Source organism: Tachysurus fulvidraco, chromosome 11 (assembly GCF_022655615.1).
Source record: "Tachysurus fulvidraco isolate hzauxx_2018 chromosome 11, HZAU_PFXX_2.0, whole genome shotgun sequence".
NCBI classification, from domain to species: domain Eukaryota; kingdom Metazoa; phylum Chordata; class Actinopteri; order Siluriformes; family Bagridae; genus Tachysurus; species Tachysurus fulvidraco.
Window position 1 is genome coordinate 16,839,439 of NC_062528.1, and position 24,032 is coordinate 16,863,470.

General features: G+C 39.8%; 1 protein-coding gene across 9 annotated transcripts; it reads left to right on the top strand.

Annotated features, from left to right (window-relative positions):
* Nucleotides 1-3,939: 3,939 nt before the first annotated feature.
* LOC113643759 (NACHT, LRR and PYD domains-containing protein 12-like) lies at nucleotides 3,940-22,433 on the top strand. Of its 9 annotated transcripts, XM_047820626.1 has the most exons (17): nucleotides 3,975-4,079; nucleotides 4,322-4,417; nucleotides 5,077-5,178; nucleotides 6,310-6,411; nucleotides 6,605-6,712; nucleotides 8,882-8,983; nucleotides 9,177-9,284; nucleotides 9,986-10,087; nucleotides 14,896-15,003; nucleotides 16,704-16,793; nucleotides 16,876-18,672; nucleotides 18,757-18,930; nucleotides 19,195-19,377; nucleotides 19,482-19,652; nucleotides 19,857-20,030; nucleotides 20,644-20,817; nucleotides 21,588-22,433. In XM_047820626.1, exons 1-17 carry the CDS (start codon nucleotides 4,066-4,068, stop codon nucleotides 21,592-21,594), a joined length of 3,612 nt encoding a protein of 1,203 aa, XP_047676582.1. In that variant the 5' UTR covers nucleotides 3,975-4,065; the 3' UTR covers nucleotides 21,595-22,433. The 9 variants fall into 9 exon arrangements, with proteins under 9 accessions (XP_047676583.1, XP_047676586.1, XP_047676582.1 ...); XM_047820627.1 differs by lacking the exon at nucleotides 4,322-4,417 and having other exon boundaries at nucleotides 3,940-4,079; XM_047820630.1 differs by lacking the exon at nucleotides 9,177-9,284 and having other exon boundaries at nucleotides 3,974-4,079.
* The last annotated feature ends 1,599 nt before the right edge of the window (nucleotides 22,434-24,032 follow it).

Here is a 24,032-nt window from a genome sequence, read left to right on the forward strand (position 1 = left end):
CAGTTAGGAAAACCGACAATGTTTGTAGATTCCGAAGCTCTTAATAAGAAAATTAAAAGTTGACCCATGCTTTTTTTTTGCTTACCTAAAGGTGTCAAACGTATTTTATTAGATTATCCTGGACTTAACACAAGCAGAATGCTCGTTTATCAAGTTACTTCACATAAGGATAGATTTAATGATATTATGCCTGAAAACGTTTTGGATTTTTTTTATTGTATGTTAAATAAAATAAAAAAAATGTATAATATGACTTGCTGTTTATATTTATTTGTTTTGTTTTTATTGCATTTGTATGATAATTTGTGTTTTTGTAATTGAATTTTGCCATGAAAATAGCTTTTGATTGCTGACATGGTATAAAATGGAATAATCAGAACCTGAATCTGTAGATTCCCAAGTGATAAAAAGAGACGTCAGTCATGGACAAGTTGCAGGGAGACTAAACACTTTTTTTTAATGGTTAACTCAGCTGACCTGGAAGGATGTCACCAGTTAGCTTGGCAGTGTAACACACACATGTTCAGCCTCAAAGTCAAACAGAAAAAAAAAGTTTTTTTTTGTTTTTTTTTTTGTTTATGTGACAGGGCTTTTATTTTTTTTTATTTTTTGGTTTATTACATACTTATTTAATGTGGGAAAAGTATTGCGGGAAAGGAATAAATAAAAGATTCAACAGTCTTTGGCACCTCAACTATCTTTCACATTATGTTCCTCTCAAATTTGTGATTTGCTTCCACCTGCAAATTGCTTTGTATATCATATTTAATAAACTAATACAATTTAAATGTTTAAATGAACATGTATAGTCACACCATTGTAGCAGTGTTGCATGCAGTAGGCTATAAGGTAAGTAGTGATTGTTCATTTGAAGTTTACTCAAGTGGAAGAATGTAAGTAATAGACTTACACCTACTAGCACTTTGCATTATATCGTGAATATCAAAACCTTAAGTTTTCTCTGGACTTAATGATAAATACATGTCTGACCTTTGGAATGAACCAAAAAAAAAAAAAAACTAGAAATCGTATTTATGGTGATTTTATTTCTTTACCTACATAGACGCTAATGCCTTAAGAGGAGGGGGTCCCCCGTACCAAGATGGCGGCTCAGTTGACGCATTTGTTCCAATGTACTGCCGTATACAAGGCGACATCTTTTGTATATATATCTATGTTTGTAGGCCAGCATCAGTGTTTTGTATCTGATGCGTGCAGCTACCGGAAGCACACATGTACACACACGATACACACATACACTCACACAATACACACATACACTCACACATATACACATACACACAATCAATACACACAAATATTAAAGGATAAGGCAGTGTTTTTTTTCCCCTTTTCTGTGGTGTTCTGGCGCCACTTGCTGTTTATAGGAGCTGCAGCACAGCCTCTGATTATTTTTAGTGATTGCTAAATAGGCCACATTATAGAATGTCCCAGTCAAAGTCCAGCAATAAACATGAATGAGAATCTGTGGCAAGACACGAAGCTTGTTGTTCACAGACATATTGAGCACATCAAGTTATTTTACAAAGAAGAATGGGCAGAAATTACGCTCTCGGTGTACAAAGCTTTTAGAGACATATTTTGGACACCATTTATCATTTCCTTTCCACATTACATTTATGTCCCACTTTGGATTTTATGTGACAGACCAACACAAATAAAATACATTTTTGATTTTGGTTGTAACGTGACAAAATATTAAAAAGTTCAGTGGGTTTAAATACTTCTTTTGCAAGGCACTGAATAATCATTTCATTAACTTTTAAAAGGGGGAGATAAATTTAACCAAAGTATCTTAGGATCTGAGAACTCCGTTTTTTTCCAGGATACTTTAGCTTCACTTTTGTCTAAAAGAACCTTCTAGTCACTGAGACAGACATTTCAGAAATTACATTTCAGCCATTGCAAGCTAGTTTTGAGGATATAAATGTAATTTCCTTTTAAATAAAATGCATGTGTGTATGTAGTCTTTGGTGCTACAGTCTTAATATAATAATAATAATAATAATAATAATAATAATAATAATAATAATAATAATAATAATAACAACAACAACAGCCATCAGTCATTTCTTGGTGAAAGGGTGGAGAACTGGACAGATGACTTGTAAATATCAGCCAACATCTGAACTGATTGCTCTTTCAAATAGTTCATTCATTTCACTCACGGACGACAATTATTGGGTTATTCATTTCATTCAACTGCTAATATCAGATCACACATAATCAGTAGATCTATCACTTTTGTTCAGACTTCAGTTAAAGGGCTTATTCGTTCAATACGTCCAGCCAATGGCATTCTCGGTTACAGCCTGAACTTCTCTACCAATGACTATCAATGAAAGTAAAGACAGTACAGAAAACATGACCCACATAAAGAGACACAAGTTAAAAAAAAAATATGCAAAACGTGTCAGATATCGTGGGTTACCCTAGCAACGATGGGACGATGAGACAAGGACTGTGATAATCTGCAGGAATCTATCTTTAAATGTAAAAGTAAATGAAAATACTCCATTTATATAATTCATGAATCCTTTAGGATGGGATAGTCATTTTCCAGAATGAAAAATGTCTGAATCTGTAAGAGCTAGTAATAGCAGGATGTACATCATACACTGTGTCTGACTGTGGCCTTGAGTCACCATGTCTATCTGAGATTTTGGACTGAATTGTTAGACAGTGTTCTCAGCCACCTTTATCAAAACACCAGCCTATATCCATGTAGAAACATTCATCCATTCATTCATTCATTTTCTACCGCTTATCCGAACTACCTCGGGTCACGGGGAGCCTGTACCTATCTCAGGCGTCATTGGGCATCAAGGCAGGATACACCCTGGATGGAGTGCCAACCCATTGCAGGGCACATGCACACTCTCATTCACTCACACACACACACACACACACACACACACACACTACGGACAATTTTCCAGAGATGCCAATCAACCTACCATGCATGTCTTTGGACCGGGGGAGGAAACCGGAGTACCCAGAGGAAACCCCGAGGCACGGGGAGAACATGCAAACTCCACACACACAAGGCGGAGGCGGGAATCGAACCCCCAACCCTGGAGGTGTGAGGCAAACGTGCTAACCACTAAGCCACCGTGCCCCCCATGTAGAAACAATGAAAGCTATGTACTTAACCCAAGTGTTTAAAAATATCTAAGCTTGACCTGATCAGCCTATGGTTTCTCAGTTCTCTCTCTCTCTCTCTCTCTCTCTCTCTCTCTCTCTCTCTCTCTCTCTCTCTCTCTCTCTCAACTGTCAGTGTTTCTGCTTTGTTGTGATTAGATCACCACCCAAATATATTTTGACAGTAGTGGTCTAATGGTTCCTTTTCATTGATGAACAAAGGTAAAGAGAACTTTAAGTGCTTCTTTAACCAATTCTTCTGCAGATGTATGCACACATGTTACATCCAGCTGGCACATTACAATAGCCATGACTGTTAATATTTGCTTAATGTCATTTGTATAACTTGTGGGAGGATAATCTCTTGCTTCCCACCTTAAATCAATCAATCAAGCTCTTTCAGTAGCATTAACACTGACAAAAGAAACCGGCTAAAACATTTTTAACATTGTTGATGTCATCTTACTTTTACCGTACTTTACCTTTGGGATTTGTTTCACCTGTTCTGCCAGTTTAGTTTTCTTGTTTAGTACCTGGAAAAAACAATTCAGTGTTTGTGAGCATACCAACTATTGGCTACATAAACTAATTTAGCGCGCACACACACACACACACACACACACACACACACACACACACACACACACACACACACACACACACACACACACAGAGAGAGAGAGAGAGAGAGAGAGAGAGAGAACCTTATAATGTTTGTTTGAACACTGCTGGTTTGCAACAAGCTGAGACATGAGAGTTAAAGAGTTACAGAAGGAGGAAAGTCACATGATGACTGGGTGGAGTTAAGAGGGGAAATGAAACAGATACAGCCACAACCTAAAAGCAATGGAGCCAGTAGGATTAATCCCAAAGAATGAAAAATAAAATAATCCCTTGTGAGAAATGGAAGCGCCCAAGTGAGCATGACCTTTTTTTTGTTCTTTTCAGGAAGTCTTATATATTAAAATAGCTAAAATGTGAATTATTATTTTAGTCTTTTGTGAGACAAACTATTTATGGACTCATTATGGTTACTCTGAGGATTTAATTTGTTGGAGTCGTTTTTGTATTGATTCTTCTTCAAGCAACAGCTTTATCTGTGCTGTTTCAGCTGTTTATCTGATGACGTCATGCTGTGTTCTGGTGTGTCTCTACACAGAATGGCAGCAGTGAATCAAATTCCATTTAAAAATGTTCTCCAGAGCAGGCTGGAAGATTGCAAAATGACAATGAATAAACACCGAGCCGATTCTGTGTATGAGAAGCAAGTCTTTAAAGCAAGCTTTTTTTTTTTGAATTACATACAATGTTTAAAATTCCAGCGTTAATATATAATCACCGTCCACTTTAAAAGGAACACCTGTACAGCTGTGTGTGTGTGTGTGTGTGTGTGTGTGTGTGTGTGTGTGTGTGTGTGTGTGTGTGTGTGTGTGTGTGTGTGTGTGTGTGTCACCAATAATGTTAATAGATGGATGATCATATCAGTGGATCTTTGTTTGAATATTTACTACATACAATACTAAATATATATAAAAGAACACCTGTACAGCTATGTGTGTGTGTGTGTGTGTGTGTGTGTGTGTGTGTGTGTGTGTGTGTGTGTGTGTGTGTGTGTGTGTGTGTGTGAGGCGGAATCATGTTCGTGTTAACACCTTGCAACTTCTGATGATTATCAACGTTTAGAATTAAAATAATTTATGCTGATTTATTTTAAAACATGGATGTAGTAACCAATGCTTATTTACTCTCTTAACATTACCTGTAATGAATTAATGTTTACGTTTGTTAACTAATGCGATGTTTACCTAATGCAGGAAATAATATTCCTTAATTTTAAGTGTAAGAGAAATTGAGCCAAGTGTGTAATTTTTATGGTGTTCATATTGTGTCTCATGTACGAATTTTTATTTACAGCGTAGAACCGTCTTCGCCTGTAAGGAGCTGCTTGTCAATGAAAAGTGACCATTCAATGAACTCTCCACTGAAGTTTCAGGCAGAATCATCAAGCACTCCTGGGTAAGGCTAGGAAAACATTTTCATAGCCTACACCGTTTTGCACAGATTTGAATTAAATTTATAATGACGGATTTACACTTACCTGCGAAGGTTATGTCTTACATATTCATCTATGGGTTTTGAAACTCTCCTGCATCTGAAAACCAGAGTAGGTATATATCTAGAATGTCATAACTTTCTTTTGTAAAGTCATTGGTTTGGAATAGTTTATTTCCACTTGTACCTGTATAATACATAAAATATCGGAAAATAGTTAAAAACAGGGAAAATAAGATATTCACTTGTGAGAAATGGACAAGTAGAAATAGCTACAACATTTGTTATGTATTTTTCATGTATTTATTGGTGGATTTAATGATATTGATTATTCTTGTAACAAAAGTTTAAAAGTCTTTAAAGATCTTTTTTTTTCATCAAATTACCATGTTTCAAATTCCATTTAAAATGGCAAGGAATTTTTTATGTTTAAAACATGAGCTGTAATTTTTGTAACTTATTACTGATAATATGGAAATAAAGCTGTATTCACATTGTTTTATGGGGAAATGTGAAGAGGATTTCTTGTGAAATTGAGTGTGAACAGATCATGTTTTGTTCAGGGGGAACAACAAAACTGGAGATCAAACTCACATGTGTCTGATTGTGCTCCAATGAACAAGGCCATTCTCACTGAAAGCCAAAATAAACAAAGAGCAGCAACAGAGTTCAAAATGTTCAAATTTTAATAATCACAGTTAATTTATTAGGATGTTATTTTTTTTCATTGGCCATCATGCAGCATTATGCCCATCTGATGAGTCGTTTTATCCAAAACATTTATTCACGTTACTTGCATTAAATTTAGATACGTTTTATGTTACAGACTCACAGGCAACAGCGGTTGAAAAAGGTCCTTTAATGCACACAAAATCTGGATAGACTTTTAATAGAAGTTTAAAAGTGTACAAAATGACTGTTGTAACACCAAAGGGAGAGTACTCCATGTTAATGGCCATGGTTTTGAAATGGGTGCATATGAGCGTGAAGGTCTGGTGTCTACGTGCTTTTTGTCATCAAAAACTGAAATGATAAATTCAGAATTATACATTTAAATCTAATATATTGTATGTTTGTTTTTTTTTTTTTTTGCAGAGTAAAACCACCTTCACCTGTACCAAGCTGTCTGTCGATGAAAAGTGATAATTCAATGAACTCTCCACTGAAGTTTCAAAATGAAACATCACAAGTTCCCATGTAAGACTTTAGCCTACAGTGCATACATAAGTACAAAGGTGTTACAGCTGCATTTAGGAACATGACACTTAAAAAACAGGATGAGATAATATGCAGCAGGTCCAGTAGTCATGTAAAAAAAACAATAAAAGTTATTAAATATATTTGTTTTAGAATTGTCGACTATTTTGACACTATTCATGTTCATGTTAAGGGCGATTCAACAGAATAGATTAGACACTTCAACATCCAGCTGTGTGTCTGTTAAAAGTGACTGGTCTATGGAACAACCAATTTCTTTGAACAAATCTACTGAGCACAGGTAGGAGTTCTGTTCTGTTATGTTTTGATGGCATGTTTTCCCTCAGGTGTTATATCTGTTCACTGTACTGGCAGATAGTGCTAACATGTTCCAATATCTTACTGGGAATGCTATACCATAGAGCTCTATATTTCTATTTGCCAGGAAGTGCACTGAAGGGATACACACAGTTCTTCCAAATACTGTTCCTCAGGTGTCACTCCAATATCAGACTGTGAAGGCGATATCATTTAATTTACATAATTTAATGTTCGTGAAATCATTCGGTGAACACTCATGTCCTCTTTGCATAATTACAGGTTGTTGTTTTGAGTGTGCTAACCAATATGCCTTTTGTTGATGATTTTTATCCATTAATCCTGACAAATTTATTTTGGGCTCTTCTGGTTGGTTGGGTGGTGTTCCTGTCAGAATTTCTTGCAAACTCAGGTTCACGTACAGTAGGTTTTAAATGAACATTAATTTTTGGTCAGCAAGTATTTCAAAGAAATTCAGAAGCTAAATTAAAAATTAAATTTGCTGCTTGTGTAAGTAGATAGATAGATAGATAGATAGGTAGATAGATACATTGAAGTAATTATACTGACATACTTGCCCCTTAGCGACACATGTTTTCGGATTGCGTAGGAAACATTGCGCGCCCCCACTAAGGAGTGTATCTTAATTTGCACGAGGTTGTGTTGGAAACACAAGATCAACTATTAAAAGTTGGTCTTACCTTGAACGCAGGTGTCCTTCGAAGTCCCCTCGGTCTTCTAACAAAGGCTCCTCTCCAAGGTCTTCTACTTAAACTATTGTTTGAATCTTTAAATGAAGGAGGCAGACTTGTACCTTTTTGTTTTTTCAGGATCCTCACAATGGGAGGCCTTGTTTTTATTAAAAATAGAGTAATACAAATAGGTGTGTGTAATATATGTAAAAGAAAAAGAAAAAGATTACAAATAAAAACTTCCTTCAAATAATCAAACAGTACTAGAATAAGTAAAAGGTATTAAGATGCAAAGATTATAACAAACCAAGAAACACTCTCCAAGTGTAAACTTGCGTTTGTTTTATGATGCACCTAAAGTATAACATGCACTAAGGCTGCTTACAATAGAATGAACACTCAATGTGATTCAAGGCAGGCTTTTATACTTTTTTACTATGGCCAGATAGATTTGGCTGTCAGGTTTGGTTGGCTTTGTGCCTTTTAGACAGCTACCATCTTATTTCATAAATACTTCTCGATTTCCCAAACATATCTCACCAGCCGACTCTGTGTGCGCTGTTAATGTCTTTTCTTTTCTAACCTCACGGTTAAGACTTCTATATATGGTCACACTTCCTGCAACTTCTCAGGCTGTGAAACACTGATACCACAGAAAGCTATAAAACACTGCGCGTCCAGATTACTCCCTGCGAATACACAGAAGGATTCACTTTCAACAGCAGGCCTTGAAACACATGTGTGCAGATACTCTCAGTAATACACAGTAGGCTTTATAAGTCTTTACTACTAGAAAGTTTACAGTAAAATACACAAGATTAATCTAATCAACTCTATTACATAAGGATACATGATTATAAGTAAAAGAAAAGCATTTCAGAATTTTTCTTGAACATTCTGAAAATAAAACATAATAACACATAATGCATTATAGTCTTCTTTTTTTCTTTTGGAATCTTCTTCCAGCTGTCTAGGTACAGCGTCTGATCCCTCGGTGTCTTCTTTTAAGCACTCGTATTCAAATCTTTCAACTCTTCAACCAATTCTTCAACCTTTTGGATTTTTACATCAATCTTTCTTTGTTTCTTCCCCTTACATTTAGCTTTTCTTTCCCTATTTCTCCTTATCTTTGTATTATCTATGTCCGTCTGTCTATTGACGGATAAGTTAATAATTGGTCGTGGTGTACCTTGATATTTATTATTATTTATTTGCTGAGAACCAGTATTAAGAAAACCAGTATCAGGTATTTAGAGTCCTGTAACTCCATTCAGTACATGCCGGTGTCTGATAACATCTCTTGCATGCTGCTGGCTCACAACTAGATAGTTAGTTAGTTAGTTAGTTAGTTAGTTAGTTAGTTAGTTAGTTAGTTAGTTAGTTAGCTAGTTAGTTAGTTAGTTGAATGATGTGCATACATTATACATTTAAGTCTAATTTATTGTTGTTTTTTTTTACAGAGTAAAACCACCTTCACCCGTACCAAGCTGTCTGTCGATGAAAAGTGATAATTCAATGAACCCTCCACTGAAGTTTCAAAATGAAACATCACAAGTTCCCATGTAAGACTTTAGCCTACAGTGCATACATAAGTAAAAGGTGTTAAAGCTGCATTTAGGAACATGACACTTAAAAAACAGGATAAGGTAATATGCAGCAGGTCCATTAGTCATGTAAAAAAAAAACCAATGAGTTATTAAATATATTTGTTTTAGAACTGTCGACTATTTTGACACTATCCGTGTTCATGTTAAGGGCGATTCAACAGAATAGATTACACACTTCACCATCCAGCTGTGTGTCTGTTAAAAGTGACTGGTCTATGGAGCAACCAATTTCTTTGAACAAATCTACTGAGCACAGGTAGGAGTTCTGTTCTGTTATGTATTGGTGGCATGTTTTCCCTCAGGTGTTATATCTGTTCACTGTACTGGCAGTGCTGTCTAACATGTTCCAATATCTTACTGGGAATGCTATAACATAGAGCTCTATATTTCTATTTGCCTGGATGTACACTGAAGGGATACACACAGTTCTTCCAAATACTGTTCCTCAGGTGTCACTCCAATATCAGACTGTGAAGGCGATATCATTTAATTTACATAATTTAATGTTCGTGAAATCATTTGGTGAACACTCATGTCCTCTATGCATAGTTACAGGTTGTTGTTTTGAGTGTGCTAATCAATATGTCTTTGGGAATGATAGTTTGTGGATGATTTTCATCCATTAATCCTGACAAATTTATTTTGGGTTCTTCTGGTTGGTTGGGTGGTGTTCCTGTCAGAATTTCTTTAATGCAAACTCAGGTTCACTTACAGTAGGTTTTAAATGAACATTCATTTCTGGTCAGCAAGTATTTCAAAGAAATTCAGAAGCTAAGTTAAAAATTTAATTTGCTGCTTGTGTAAGTAGATAGATAGATAGATAGATAGATAGATAGATAGATAGATAGATAGATAGATAGATAGATAGATAGATAGATAGATAGATAGAGTTCATTGAATGATGTGCATACATTATACATTTAAATCTAATTTATTGTATGTTGGTTTTTTTTATAGAGTAAAACCACCTTCACCTGTACCAAGCTGTCTGTCGATGAAAAGTGATAATTCAATGAACTCTCCACTGAAGTTTCAAAATGAAACATCACAAGTTCCCATGTAAGACTTTAGCCTACAGTGCATACATAAGTAAAAGGTGTTACAGCTGCATTTACAGTAGGAACATGACACTCAAAAAACAGGATAAGATAATATGCAGCAGGTCCATTAGTCATGTAAAAAAAAACAAAAAAAAAAACAATAAGAGTTATTAAATATATTTGTTTTTGTCATGATCAGCACACCTGCCTCACCTCCGCATCCACAACGGAGAGAATCGTCTCCGGAGTATTAAGCGCTCCCGGACTACACTTCCCACTACACCCCGCTCAGCCTAATCAGTGCACCAGCTGTTCTCTATCAGCTGGCGCACTTAAATAAGCAAACGAACTTGATCCCATTGCGAAGTCTTGATTTGCTACGGCTATCATTCTGAGCGTTGTCTGATTGTTCCTGTTTCTGCGGCTCCGAACCCTCCGGCACCGGCGCCCCGCCCGCCGGCCGATCCAATCGCGACCCCAGCTGTCACCAGCCCGCGGCTCGCGTTTCCGGAAAAGTTTAACGGAGATCCTGGAAAATGCGGAGGTTTCTTAATGCAATGTCAGCTCTTTGTGGCGCAACAACCGTCCCTGTATCCGACCGCCGCTAGCCGCGTAGCGTTTGTGTGCACGCTCCTCACCGGGAAAGCGCTGGAGTGGGCCACGGCGGTTTGGCAAGAGGATGGCTCCGCCTTCCCCACGTTTGAACACTTCCTCTCCCAATTCCGCGCTGTCTTCGAGCACTCCGCCACGGGTGAGAGCGCAGAGGAGCGTTTGTTGGCCGTATCTCAGGGCGACCGTCCCGCCGCTGAGTACGCGCTGACATTCCGTACGCTCGCCGCCGAGACAGGTTGGGAGGAGCGACCCCTAAAGTTGATCTACCGCAAAGGGCTGCATCCGGGTCTACAAGCCGAGCTCGCCTGCCGTGATGAAGGGAGAGATTTGACGGAGTTCATTGACCTGTCCATTCGCATTGACAATTTGATGCGGACACGTCGACCTCCTACGCACACCGCCCGACACGCGCGCGAGACACTTCGCACAGCCCGACCGGCGGACCCCGAGCCCATGCAGCTCGACGCCACGCACCTCACGCCTGAGGAGAGAGCAAGACGCTTCCGCTTCCAACTCTGCCTCTACTGCGGAGAAGCCGGTCACAGACTGGCCGCCTGCCCCAACAAGCCGCCCGGCAGACGGAACACATCGGTGAGTCCTGACCCGCTCATTCCTCAATCTTCGAACTGCGCGGTAGTACAAGTACAAGTTGAAATACGGGGGAAAAGGATTAACCAGTCTGCTCTAATCGACTCCGGCGCCGCGGGCAATTTCATGTCAAGGGAGTTTGCGCAAGCCTATAACGTGCCAGTGACCCCATGTGCTTTTCCTTTGGCAGTGGAGGCGGTAGACGGCAGGCCGCTCAGTGAGGGCCCCATCACGCACATCTCCAGGCGTCTCCGGCTGCAGGTGGGCCCTCACCATCAAGAATACCTGCCTTTCCACATCATCCGCTCCCCACGTCACACCCTCATCCTAGGCTTCCCCTGGCTCCAACTTCACAACCCCGTCATCTCCTGGAGAGACCTGCACATCTCAAGCTGGGGCGAAGCATGCCACCGACACCAGCCACTGCCTCCGAAAACCCCACGACCCAGCACCACGCTCTCTGTATGCTCCACTTCCACCACCTCTAAACTCCCAGCGGAATACCAAGACCTTTCGGCGGCCTTCAGCAAGACTCGGGCCACCGAACTACCACCGCACCGGCCCAGTGACTGCGCCATAGAACTTCTGCCTGGATCCACTCCACCCAGAGGGAGAATCTTCCCGCTGTCGCAACCAGAGACGGCAGCCATGAAAACCTACATCGAGGAGGAGCTCCAGAAGGGCTTCATCCGACCCTCTGTCTCCCCGGCATCCTCCGGGTTCTTCTTCGTGAAGAAAAAAGATGGAGGCCTCCGCCCATGCATTGACTACCGGGCGCTGAACGACATGACAGTCAAGTTCCGGTATCCTCTTCCCCTCGTGCCGTCGGCTCTCGAACAGCTCCGCCAGGCCCGATACTTCACGAAATTGGACTTACGCAGCGCTTACAACCTCATCCGGATCAGAGAGGGGGATGAATGGAAGACCGCCTTTTCGACCCAATCAGGCCATTATGAATACTTAGTCATGCCGTTCGGCCTTTCGAACAGTCCCGCGGTGTTCCAGTCATTCATTAATGACGTGTTCCGCGACATGCTGGACCGCTGGGTGGTCGTATACATCGATGACATCCTTATATATTCAGAGACCATGGAGGAACACACCCAGCACGTGCGGGCAGTCCTTAAACGTCTCATCCAACACCGTCTGTACGCCAAGGCCGAAAAATGCGAATTCCACCAGACCTCCACGACCTTCCTAGGCTACGTCATCTCAGCCGAGGGGGTCGCCATGGACGACTCCAAGGTGCGCGCAGTACTACAGTGGCCCCGACCACAGAGCCTGAAGGAGTTACAGCGCTTCCTGGGGTTCGCTAATTTCTATCGCCGCTTCATCCGTGGTTTCAGCACGATTGCGGCCCCGCTCACCTCTATGACCAAAAAAGCATCCACTCGGCTTACCTGGTCCCTTGAAGCTATAACGGCATTCCGGTGCTTGAAAGCGAGCTTCACCTCAGCTCCCATTCTCCACCACCCGGATCCAGACCGGCCGTTCATAGTAGAGGTGGACGCCTCTAATACGGGGGTGGGAGCCATACTGTCTCAACGCCAGGGCCCGGCCAACAAGATGTTTCCGTGTGCATACTTCTCTCGCAAGCTATCTCCGACGGAACGCAATTACGACGTGGGGGACCGAGAGCTGCTAGCCATGAAGGTAGCATTCGAGGAGTGGCGGCACTGGCTAGAGGGCGCGGTACACCCGTTCACCGTGCTCACCGACCACCGGAACTTGGAATACCTTCGCACCGCCAAACGCCTGAATCCCCATCAATCGAGGTGGGCCATGTTCTTCACGAGGTTCAGATTCACAGTGACCTACAGGCCGGGGACCAAGAATATCAAGGCCGATGCCCTGTCCCGCATGTTCCGTGAACCCGGCCCGGACACAAGCCCTGAACCCATCATCTCCGAAGCCCACATCCTCGTGCCCATCCAGTGGGACATCATGACGGAAATAACCCAGGCCAACGCCCACACACCACCACCTGCCAATTGCCCTCCATCCCGGACCTATGTGCCCGAGAACTGGCGCACGAACCTCCTGGAGCTCCTACACTCCAACCCCAGCGCCGGCCATCCCGGCGTCACAGGCACCCTACACCTGGCTCAGAACCAGTTTTGGTGGCCGACTCTAGCCACAGACGTGCGCGAATTCGTCCGAGCCTGTACAATCTGCAATACCTCTAAGCCCTCTCATCGGCTCCCCGCGGGCTTACTGCTTCCCCTGCCCACGCCTCAACGCCCCTGGTCCCACATTGCAATTGACTTTGTCACCGACCTTCCCCGTTCCAACAACCACACGGTTATCCTCACCGTGATCGACCGATTCTCCAAGGCCTGCCGTCTGATCCCCATGCCGAAACTTCCCACAGCCTTCGAGACCGCGGAGGCATTGTGCAACTTTGTCTTCCGGTACTATGGCCTGCCTGAGGATATCGTGTCCGACCGCGGTCCCCAGTTCACCTCACGAGTCTGGGCGGCATTCTTCAAACAACTCAACGTGAACATCTGCCTCACCTCGGGGTACCACCCGCAAGCCAACGGACAGACGGAAAGGCTGAACCAAGATCTCATCCGGTTCCTACGCTCCTACTGCCACGATAACCAGACCGACTGGAGCACATACTTGATGTGGGCTGAGTATGCTCAGAATTCTCTCCTCAAACCTGCCACGGGTCTAACCCCATTCCTTTGTTCCCCTGGTCCGACACACCCTCGGACCTACCGGCCGTTGACGAGTGGTTTCGTCGCAGCGGGGACACATGGAGCGCGGCGCACCGGCAGCTACGGCGAGCCATTCGCAGGCAAAAGACACAGGCCGACAGACGCCGCCGTGAGCACCCCGACTACCAACCCGGACAGTGGGTCTGGCTGTCCACCCGTGACCTCCGCCTCCGTCTGCCCTGTCGTAAGCTCAGCCCACGGTTTGTGGGCCCATTCCGAATCATCAGACGGATTAATCCAGTCTCCTACCGCCTGGCACTACCCCCGTCATACCGCGTATCCCCCACCTTTCACGCCTCACTTCTGAAACCCGCGGAGAGACCATCGAGAGACCCAGAAACCTCCGCCGAACCACCAGCACCCCTCTTGGTCGACGAGGGAGAGGCATACCAGGTCCACGAATTGCTGGACTCCAGGCGCCGACGGGGCCGCCTGGAATACCTAGCCGACTGGGTGGGGTACGGCCCGGAAGAACGCTCCTGGGTCATGGCAGGGGACATCCTAGACCCTTCACTCACCACTGACTTCCACCTACGCCACCCAGACAGGCCCGCTCCCCGGTCTCGTGGTAGACCTCGACGTCGCACACGTCCTCGCGTCAGGAGCCGCTCGCAGGGGGGGGGGCTCTGTCATGATCAGCACACCTGCCTCACCTCCGCATCCACAACGGAGAGAATCGTCTCCGGAGTATTAAGCGCTCCCGGACTACACTTCCCACTACACCCCGCTCAGCCTAATCAGTGCACGTTTTTGCCTTACCTACACTGTCGTGTTTACCGGTACTGAACTCTGCCTGTTGTTTCCGAGATTATATATTAAAGCTGCAAATGGATCCTATCTTACGACTCATCATTACAGTTTTAGAACTGTCGACTATTTTGACACTATTCATGTTCATGTTAAGGGCGATTCAACAGAATAGATTACACACTTCACCATCCAGCTGTGTGTCTGTTAAAAGTGACTGGTCTATGGAGCAACCAATTTCTTTGAACAAATCTACTGAGCATAGGTAAGAGTTCTGTTCTGTTATGTTTTGATGGCATGTTTTCCCTCAGGTGTCGCTTACCTAACCTAATGTTCCAATATCTTCCTGGGAATGCTATACCATAGAGCTTTGTATTTCTATTTGCCAGGAAGTGCACTGAAGGGATACACACAGTTCTTCCAAATACTGTTCCTCAGGTGTCACTCCAATATCAGACTGTGAAGGCGATATCATTTAATTTACATAATTGTCATTTTCATGAAATCATTCGGTTTACACTCATGTCATTTTTTTGTGCTATCCAATATGCTTTTGGGAATGAATGTTTGGAACTGATATTCATCCATTAATCCTGACAAATTTATTTTGGGTTCTTCAGGTTGGTTGGGTGGTGTTCCTGTCAGTATTTAACCTATAGTGCTTACATGAGTACAAAGGTGTTACAGCGGCATTTATGAGCATGACACTTGAAAAACAGGATAAGATAAATTATCATATTCTTTAAAGTGCAATATTCAGAAGGTCCATCAATCATGTAAAAAACAAAACAAAAAAACAATACAAGTAGTTAAATATCTTTGTTTTAGAACTATCGACTATTTTGACAATGTTCGTGTTAAGGGCGATTCAACAGGAAAGATTAAACACTTCACCATCCAGCCGTGTGTCTTTTAAAAGTGACTAGTCTATGGAACAACCAGTCTCGTTGAAAAAATCTAGTAAACACAGGTAGAGAGTGGTGAAGAAAGTTCTCCGGTTATATTTTGGAAGCAGGTTTTCCCTCAGGTGTCATTTTTGTTCACTATACTGGCATATAGTGCTGTCTAACATATTGTTCCAATATCTGACTGGGAATGCTATACACGTACCATAGAGCTTACAGCAAAACATGCGGTGAGTACTCGCCCTGTAATTCTTCAAGTCTCTGAAACTGATTTTCCAAAAGATATTAACTGAAGTGTTGTTTTAATGATGGTAATGGGATGCTGTCTGACAAATCAGTTTAACATCTCTCATCGGTGAGGATCATTGTACAGCATTCAGGCTGTTCCAGGTTACTAGATCACACATATTTTAAGCCTGTTTTCATCCTGTTTCCAAATTTGGGTATTGCAAATGTTTGATTATTTTGTTTTAGCCAAAATGGAAAATAACAGGGAAAATACCTGCATGATTTCTAACTTTCGATTGGGTGGGAATCCCTCAGCCAATGGACAAATGATCTGGCAGGCACTGAACTGTACTTATTTATTTTACCCTCTATCAGAATTAAGACCAGTTCCTTTTTGGTAAGTGTACCAGAAGTAGACATCAAAGATTTTCACAGAAAAGTCAAGAATAGCATATAACCATATATATGTGAAAACATATATATGTATGAGCATATTGTATGTGTTCACTTGCTGATTCCATTATCTGTTTGTTAATTGTACATATTGTACTCACCTATTGTACTGACTATATGTATGAGCAAATTGCACATTTTTACATGTCAACTCATTATCTATATCTTTATCTGTATAATTTGTAATATCTGTATAAGTTCTGCAATTTCTGGAGTTTGCTCCTAACAATTTCACTCACTAAGGCACATGTGCTGTGGTGATGCGACAATAAAAGTGACTTGACCTGACAATGTAGAAAAATGTGAGTATGGTTAATATGATAATAAATATGATTATTCTTAACAGCTGTATTTTTTTACATTTTTTCTTCAAAATTAGGAATAGTCCCAAGAGTCAACTAAACATGCCAATGACAAACGTAACTGGAATTTCAGAAAACATGATTAATGCTGCTTATGACTCTCAAAAGTAAGCTAACATTTTGTTGTATATTTATTAAGGATTTTTTTGTACCGTGATTGTGTGTTACATAATATACATTATGTTACAGGTTCTCACCTGAAAAAGAATCATACATACAACTAAAATCCAGTCTAAAGAATCGATTTCAGCAGATATCTGATGGACTACAAAGACGGGGATATTCAAAACTTCTCAATGACGTCTACACAGAGCTTTACATCACAGAGGGAGGAAGTGGAGAAGTGAATAATGAACATGAAGTGAGGCAGATTGAAGAAGCATCAAGGATTCACCAGATAACAGATGACAAGCCAATTAAATGCAACGACATCTTCAAAGCCTTAAGAGGACAAGATGGAGTCAGTAGGACTGTGCTGACAAAGGGAGTTGCCGGCATTGGAAAAACAATCTCTGTGCAGAAATTCATTTTGGACTGGGCTGAAGGCACAGCGAATCAAGATGTCCATTTCATATTCCCACTTCCGTTCAGGGAGCTTAACCTGTTGAAGGACCAGCGGTTCAGTCTGGAGGATCTGCTTCATTACTTCTTTCCACAGCTAAAAAAAATAAAGATCGCGAATGTCACGACAAAAAAAATTGTGTTCATTTTTGATGGTCTGGATGAACATCGTTTACTCCTGGATTTTCAAAACAGTACGGTTGTTAGTGAGGTAAATATCACTACCTCAGTTGATGTTTTGCTGACAAACCTCATCAAGGGGAATCTTCTTCCTTCTGCACTCATTTGGATAACCTCCAGACCAGCAGCAGCTTGTCAAATTCCTTATGAATGGATAAGTCAAGTCACTGAGATCCGAGGATTTAATGACCCTCAGAAGGAAGAGTACTTAAGAAAGAGCATCAGTGACATAAACCTGGCCAATGATGTCATCAAACAACTGAAGTTGTCAAGGAGCCTCTATATCATGTGCCACATACCGGTGTTTTGTTGGATTTCAGCAACTGTTTTGGAGAGGTTGTTAAAAGAAGCAGAGGGTAAATCAATTCCCAAGACTCTGACTCAAATGTACACACATTTTCTCATAATTCAGACTCGCATTAGAAAGGAAAAGTATAACGAGGAGCAAAGAGATGACAAAGAGATGATTTTTAAATTAGGAGAGCTTGCCTTCAAACAGTTGCTAAAAGGCAATTTGATCTTCTATGAGGAAGACCTGAAAGAGTGTGGCATCAACGTCAATGATGCAGTCGTGAACTCAGGAGTTTGTACCCGAATCTTCAGAGAGGAGATCGATCTTCTCCATAGTAAAGGAAGGGTGTTTTGCTTCGTACATTTAAGTATCCAGGAACATCTTGCAGCATTGTATGTGCACATAGACTTCAGCAGAGGGAACAATTCTGTGCTTCACCAGTGGAATCCGACAAAGTGCGCCATAAAATTTACATGTATGTCCCTCACTGAACTTCACAAGGCTGCTGTGGACAAAGCCTTGCAATGTAAAAGTGGGGAGTTTGACCTATTCCTCCGCTTCCTGCTTGGAATCTCTCAGGAAAGCAACCAGGCTCTGCTGCAAGTGCTGTTAACACAGACATCAGAATCCAGTTCGCAAAGTGTTCAACAGACAATCGAGTACATCAAGATCCGGCTCAGGATGCGCCTTGATCCAGAGAAGTATATCAACCTGTTTCACTGCCTTAATGAACTCAATGACTTTTCTCTCGAGGAGGAGATACAAGAATTTCAGAGATCCAGACGCCTTGCCAAAACCAAGCTCTCACCTTCACAGTGGTCTGCTCTGGTGTTTGTGTTGCTGACCTCAGGAAACTCACTAGATGTCTATGATCTGAGGAAATACTGCATGGACAATTCAGACGAATGCCTTCAAAGAATGCTGCCTGTTGTGAAGTTGTCTAGAACAGCTGAGTAAGTTTTCTGCAACACATGGAAGATGAGTATAATAATTTTCCTACAATATGTTTCAGCTTTGTCTCCTGATTTGTCTTCCAGAGTCAGAAACTGTAACCTTTTGGACAAAGGCTTTCGAGCTCTGACCACAGCCATCAGCTCAAAGTCGTCAAACCTCAGAGAACTGAAACTCGGTAGTAATGTTTTGCATCAGTCTGGAATAAGAATTCTTTCTGAAGGTCTTCAAAGTCCACATTGTAAACTGGAAATTCTGGAGTAAGTTGATGTTATTAACACAAATAAGCATTTCTGTTTAATATTGCCAGTGCTCCCTAAGATAAACAATTTAACCATTACAGTGTGCTGGATAATTAAAAAATTAGAAAAATAGTTACTTAAAACCTTTTTTAAAAGCAAACCCCTGTTAATGTTTAAAATAAGACTTTTAATGATTCCTCCATATTATATCTTCATAAAACATTTATAGACTATACTTATTTGTGTATATTCTTAATTCTATTTGTTTGTTTTTTTGTGCAGATTGTCTGATTGTGCTATTCAAGCAGAAGACTGCATTCCCCTTTTCTCAGCCCTTAACTCAAACCCTTCACAGCTAAGAGTGCTTGACTTGAGCTTCAATCCCCTGAGCGCACCAGGAACATCAGGAATAAGCCTCCTCTCTGATGCTTTGAGGAATCCACACTGTAGGCTGGAGACATTAAAGTGAGCGCTAGATCATACTTTTAAACAGTCAATTGAATGTCATTTATCTTAGACAAAATAATTTTGATATTTTATTAAAATTGAAACTTACAATTTCTCACCAGGCTTTATAGCTGTCAGCTAAGCAGTCAATGCTGCCCATACCTGGCTGAGGCGCTGAAGAATAACTCCAGCTTGATTGAGTTGGATTTGAGTAAAAATGCTCTTAATTCTCATGGAGTACAACATCTCTCTAAAGGCCTGGGGAATCCGTCCTGTAAACTGAGCGTTCTAAAGTAGGAGATTTATCTAAAACTTTTTATACCATCCAAAGTGTCAAAATAAATATTGACTTTTCTTCAACTATTTGTGTTTGTGTTAGAAATGCATTACTGTACATAAAAGACACTGATAGCTCTTGTGTTCACAAAAATAGTTTTGATCACTTAAAAAAGCTGTTTTAGCTGACATAGTGTCTATCTGTCTGTTTCTATATACAGTTTATCAGACTGTGGCATCACCATTAACGGCTGCCGCTTGCTGTTTAACGCTCTGGATTCAAACCCCTCTCACCTGACTGAGCTGTGTCTGAACAGGAATAAATTTGGGGACATTGGAGTACAGTACATCTCAAATTATCTAAGCAAACCCTGCTGTAGGCTGGAAAAGCTAAGGTGAACATGAATTCAGTTTAATTCAATAAATAGGATTTTTAAACAAATAGCTTTCAAATATAAATATATAAATGAATATATGGGGAATATTAAATAAATTGATCAGGGAAAATCGTTCCACGTACCACAAATCTAGAAGCAAATGCATGTTTTATGTCTAAATTTAGCCTCTTGAGTATTGCAGTGACTCTAGCATGATTAACATTTAAAGGAATCTTCCAGTTTAACTTTTGGTGATGTATTTTTGTATTGTTTTTGATACCAATGTCACAAATAATGCTGCAGATTAGCTTTTTTCAAGATAATAATGATGGAGTTAGCTTGATGCTAATTGATGGTCAAAAGCCATTAGCCTCCAATGCAAGCCGGCAGGAGAAAGACAATATCGTCCCTGCTCATAAATAGAAAAGAAATCTTAGTCCCAATTAATCTTTTATTCTTACTTGAAACGTAAAGTACTTTAAAGAAAAAACAGTAGCTTAGAGGGTGGTGAAAGAGGGAAATAGATAGTGTACTTTTCAATGTGTACAATTTTCACACAAAACTTTATACTGTAACTGCTTACACTTTTTTGAGACTTGTGTGAATTGTAATTAAATGTGTATTTTTCTAGTTTGTCATACTGTTGTGTCACTGAAATTGGTTGCACTGCTTTGGTGTCGGCTCTCACACTGAACCCATCACACCTCAAAGAGCTGCAACTAACTGGGAACAACCCAGGAAACACTGGACGGGAAAAACTTTCAGTTCTACAACAACATAAAGACTACAAACTGGAAAAACTAAAGTGAGTTGTCCCATTTTAATTAAAATAGTTCTGATAATCTGTAATATCTGGATAATCCAAGCTGAAAGAGCATTTCTGAGAACTTAGTATAACCAACATGTAGGTCCAGAAAGCTTTTCAAATCATGTACTTTTGTAATTTCTCATGCTTATATACTTCTCATACTTCATGATTATATATTACATGGGTGTGAATCTTGCCATACTTAATGTATATTTGTATGGTTTCCCTTGAAAATAACAATACAAACAAAAATACACTTACAGCATTGTACAACTTAATTGAAGGTTAAGAGCCTTGTTCAGGGACCCAGGAGAGGCAGCTTGGTGGACCTGGGATTCAAACTCATAACCTTTTGATTAATAATACAATATCTTAACAACTAGGCTACTACTTCCAAGCACAGGTTTCTCTGAAAAGCCCTCACAGCATAAAACATAGTTAAAAAAAATTAAAATGCCATTTTTCTTTCCTCACAGCAAAGTCCAAGATAATGCAGCTGGGTGCAGGAAAGATGTAGACCAAACAATACCAGAGCAACACTTACCCTTAACACAAAATATTAATATAAAATAATATAACACAAACTATAGTCTAAGTTATAAAATAAACTCCCAAAAATTAACTTATCCAATTATCCAAGTTTATGTCTAACTCCAGAATATTCCACTCCAGAAATTTGCTGTGTACTTTAGTAAACTAAATTTGAGTAACTTTCTAATCATTATGTTTAATCATAAATAATGTTTTTTTTCCTCATATCATTGTAGGTTATAGAAGGCTCCTGTACAGGACACAACTAAATGCATTCTTTAAAAAAAATCTTGAAAAAGAAATGGAAGTGTGGAAGGTGGATGGGCTGCTCACACTGGGCATATTGATCTACCATGAGCTGTCTTTCAACTGAGGAAATACTAGATATGTGTCTTGTGAGATGTTTTTGTGACACCCCCCCCCCCCCCCACACACACACACACAATATGATTACCAGTTAAATTATATGTTTTACTGCAAGTATAGGAAAAAAGAAGTGGCCTTAGAACATAGCCTTGGGGAACACTAAACTTTAATTTTGTATGAATAAAAAGATTATCCATTAGCAGTTACAAGTGATAATGATCAGCCTCCAGTTTTAAAATTCACAATATTTTTATCGTGATATCTCAGGTTACTCTTACTACATCATAGTTTCATTCCAAGGATGCTGTCTAGGTAGGTGTCATAGTCATGCAGTGTTTTTACTCCAAACAGGTGAAGCATGATGGTATCATCATGTATGGGATAGATTGAGATTTATCACTGACTCGTATCTATAGCTCTGCATGGATCTGTGTGATGCCTTTGTTTAAGCATTTTCTTTTAACAAAATCTGGTTGTATCCATTTTATAGGTGTTCAAGTCATGGCATAATATATTTATGCCAATTTATTATTAAAGATGTTTAAATAAGACATTTATAAATGATATCCCACTGCATACTGTAAAGGTTTTTATTTGGGGGTTGGTCCTTTTTATCTGATCACAAAATGACTTTTCTGTATGCACTGTATGCACTTACCATTATTCCGTTAGTCATATGAACAGTATGTGAAATAAATCACTTTATTTGTACTATGTCTCTAGTGTTTGTCTAATATATGGGTTTTTGTATTTTTTGTGAAGAACTGGATAAATAAAATAAGATATTCTAAACAAAAAATGTTTTTTAGTCATATTTCATATTTTATGTATTTTACTTTAGAAACATTATTTTACATTATTATTATTATTATTATTATTATTATTATTATTATTAATAATAATAATAATAATAATAATAATAATATCAATAATAGTAATAATAATAATAATAATAATAATAATAATAATAATAATAATAATAATAATAATAATATGTTTATTTATTTTAAAACTAACTACTTCATGTTATTTCCTATATATTCTTAGGCCTTTATCTGAAGCAGCTGCATTTGAAACACAGCAGGTTGTTGCTCCTGGACACATAAGAGGAAGAAACTGACTTTTAATTCCCAACAGAGTTAACAAGTAATTCACTAGTTTCCAAACGAAGAAAGAAAGGAATGCTGTGTGGAAACCTCTGGAGACTTTGAACAGCACCTGCACTGATGCCTGCAAGCTCTCTGGGCTCTTCAGGCACTTCAGTGAATGGTTTGAAGGAAAAATCAAATATTCAAACTGTCCACATATTTGGAAAGCACTCAATCAATACAGATATCTTTAGTGTATAAGTCTAGCTTTTATTTTACTTTTGTTTTGCACAGAAGCTATTACAGCTATGGTACAAAAGCCACCAACTGACATAAATCAAGCAGCACTGGTGAGAAGTATGTGAAAATTTGATCTTTTTTGTTGCTGTAATTCCAAAATAAATGTATTTAACCTGTCTCTTTAGATTCAGTAAGAAAAATTTCCAGACTCTGAAGAAGCTGAAGGTAAAGTGACAGGGAACAGGTAATACTTCCTGCTTCCTGCCTTTATAGCCTGTTGTTCCTTTGTAGTAACAATCTCAGTATGATGAAGCTGGAAGAAAATAAGCTTCCTGTGTGTTTTCTGAATTATAATTATATTTGAAGTAGATTATGACATCCTGTGTCATTATCTACTAAAAGCCTTTTCAATAAACTCAGGGCATGATTTTAACTGTAAAAAATACTGATGTTGTTGTCAGTACAGCCATCTTTGCTTAAATTCCCTATAACAAGCAACACTGTTTTCAAAGAGTTCTTTCATATGATATATTGATCACTGTATATGGCACTCGTCCTCAGATGTCTGCAGTTTGACAAATAAAAACATATTGTTAAAGATTAAAATATATATTTCAAAACCAATCAAAAATAAAATAGTGCATTAGCCAATTTTATATTACAGATCACTAAAGTAGTTTAGTTCATGTTAGTGACTTAAAAGCTAGTGGTTTTTGTATTTAATTTAATCTTGTGCAATATGATAGTTAACCCAGTGTTAGCTTGACAAAAACAGTATGTATATTATACCCAATACAACAGCTTGTGTAATGGCTACTAAATTTTAAGCTACTTTAGAGGTAATGTTTAAGTTAGCTAGTTAGTACAGATACTTCTGTACCAGTGATACAACTAATGTAGCATTTTATAGTAATCACTATGGTTTATGAGTTAAATCAATTAAAAGAACAGCCAACAGTTATATTACATCTGTGTAATACTACATAC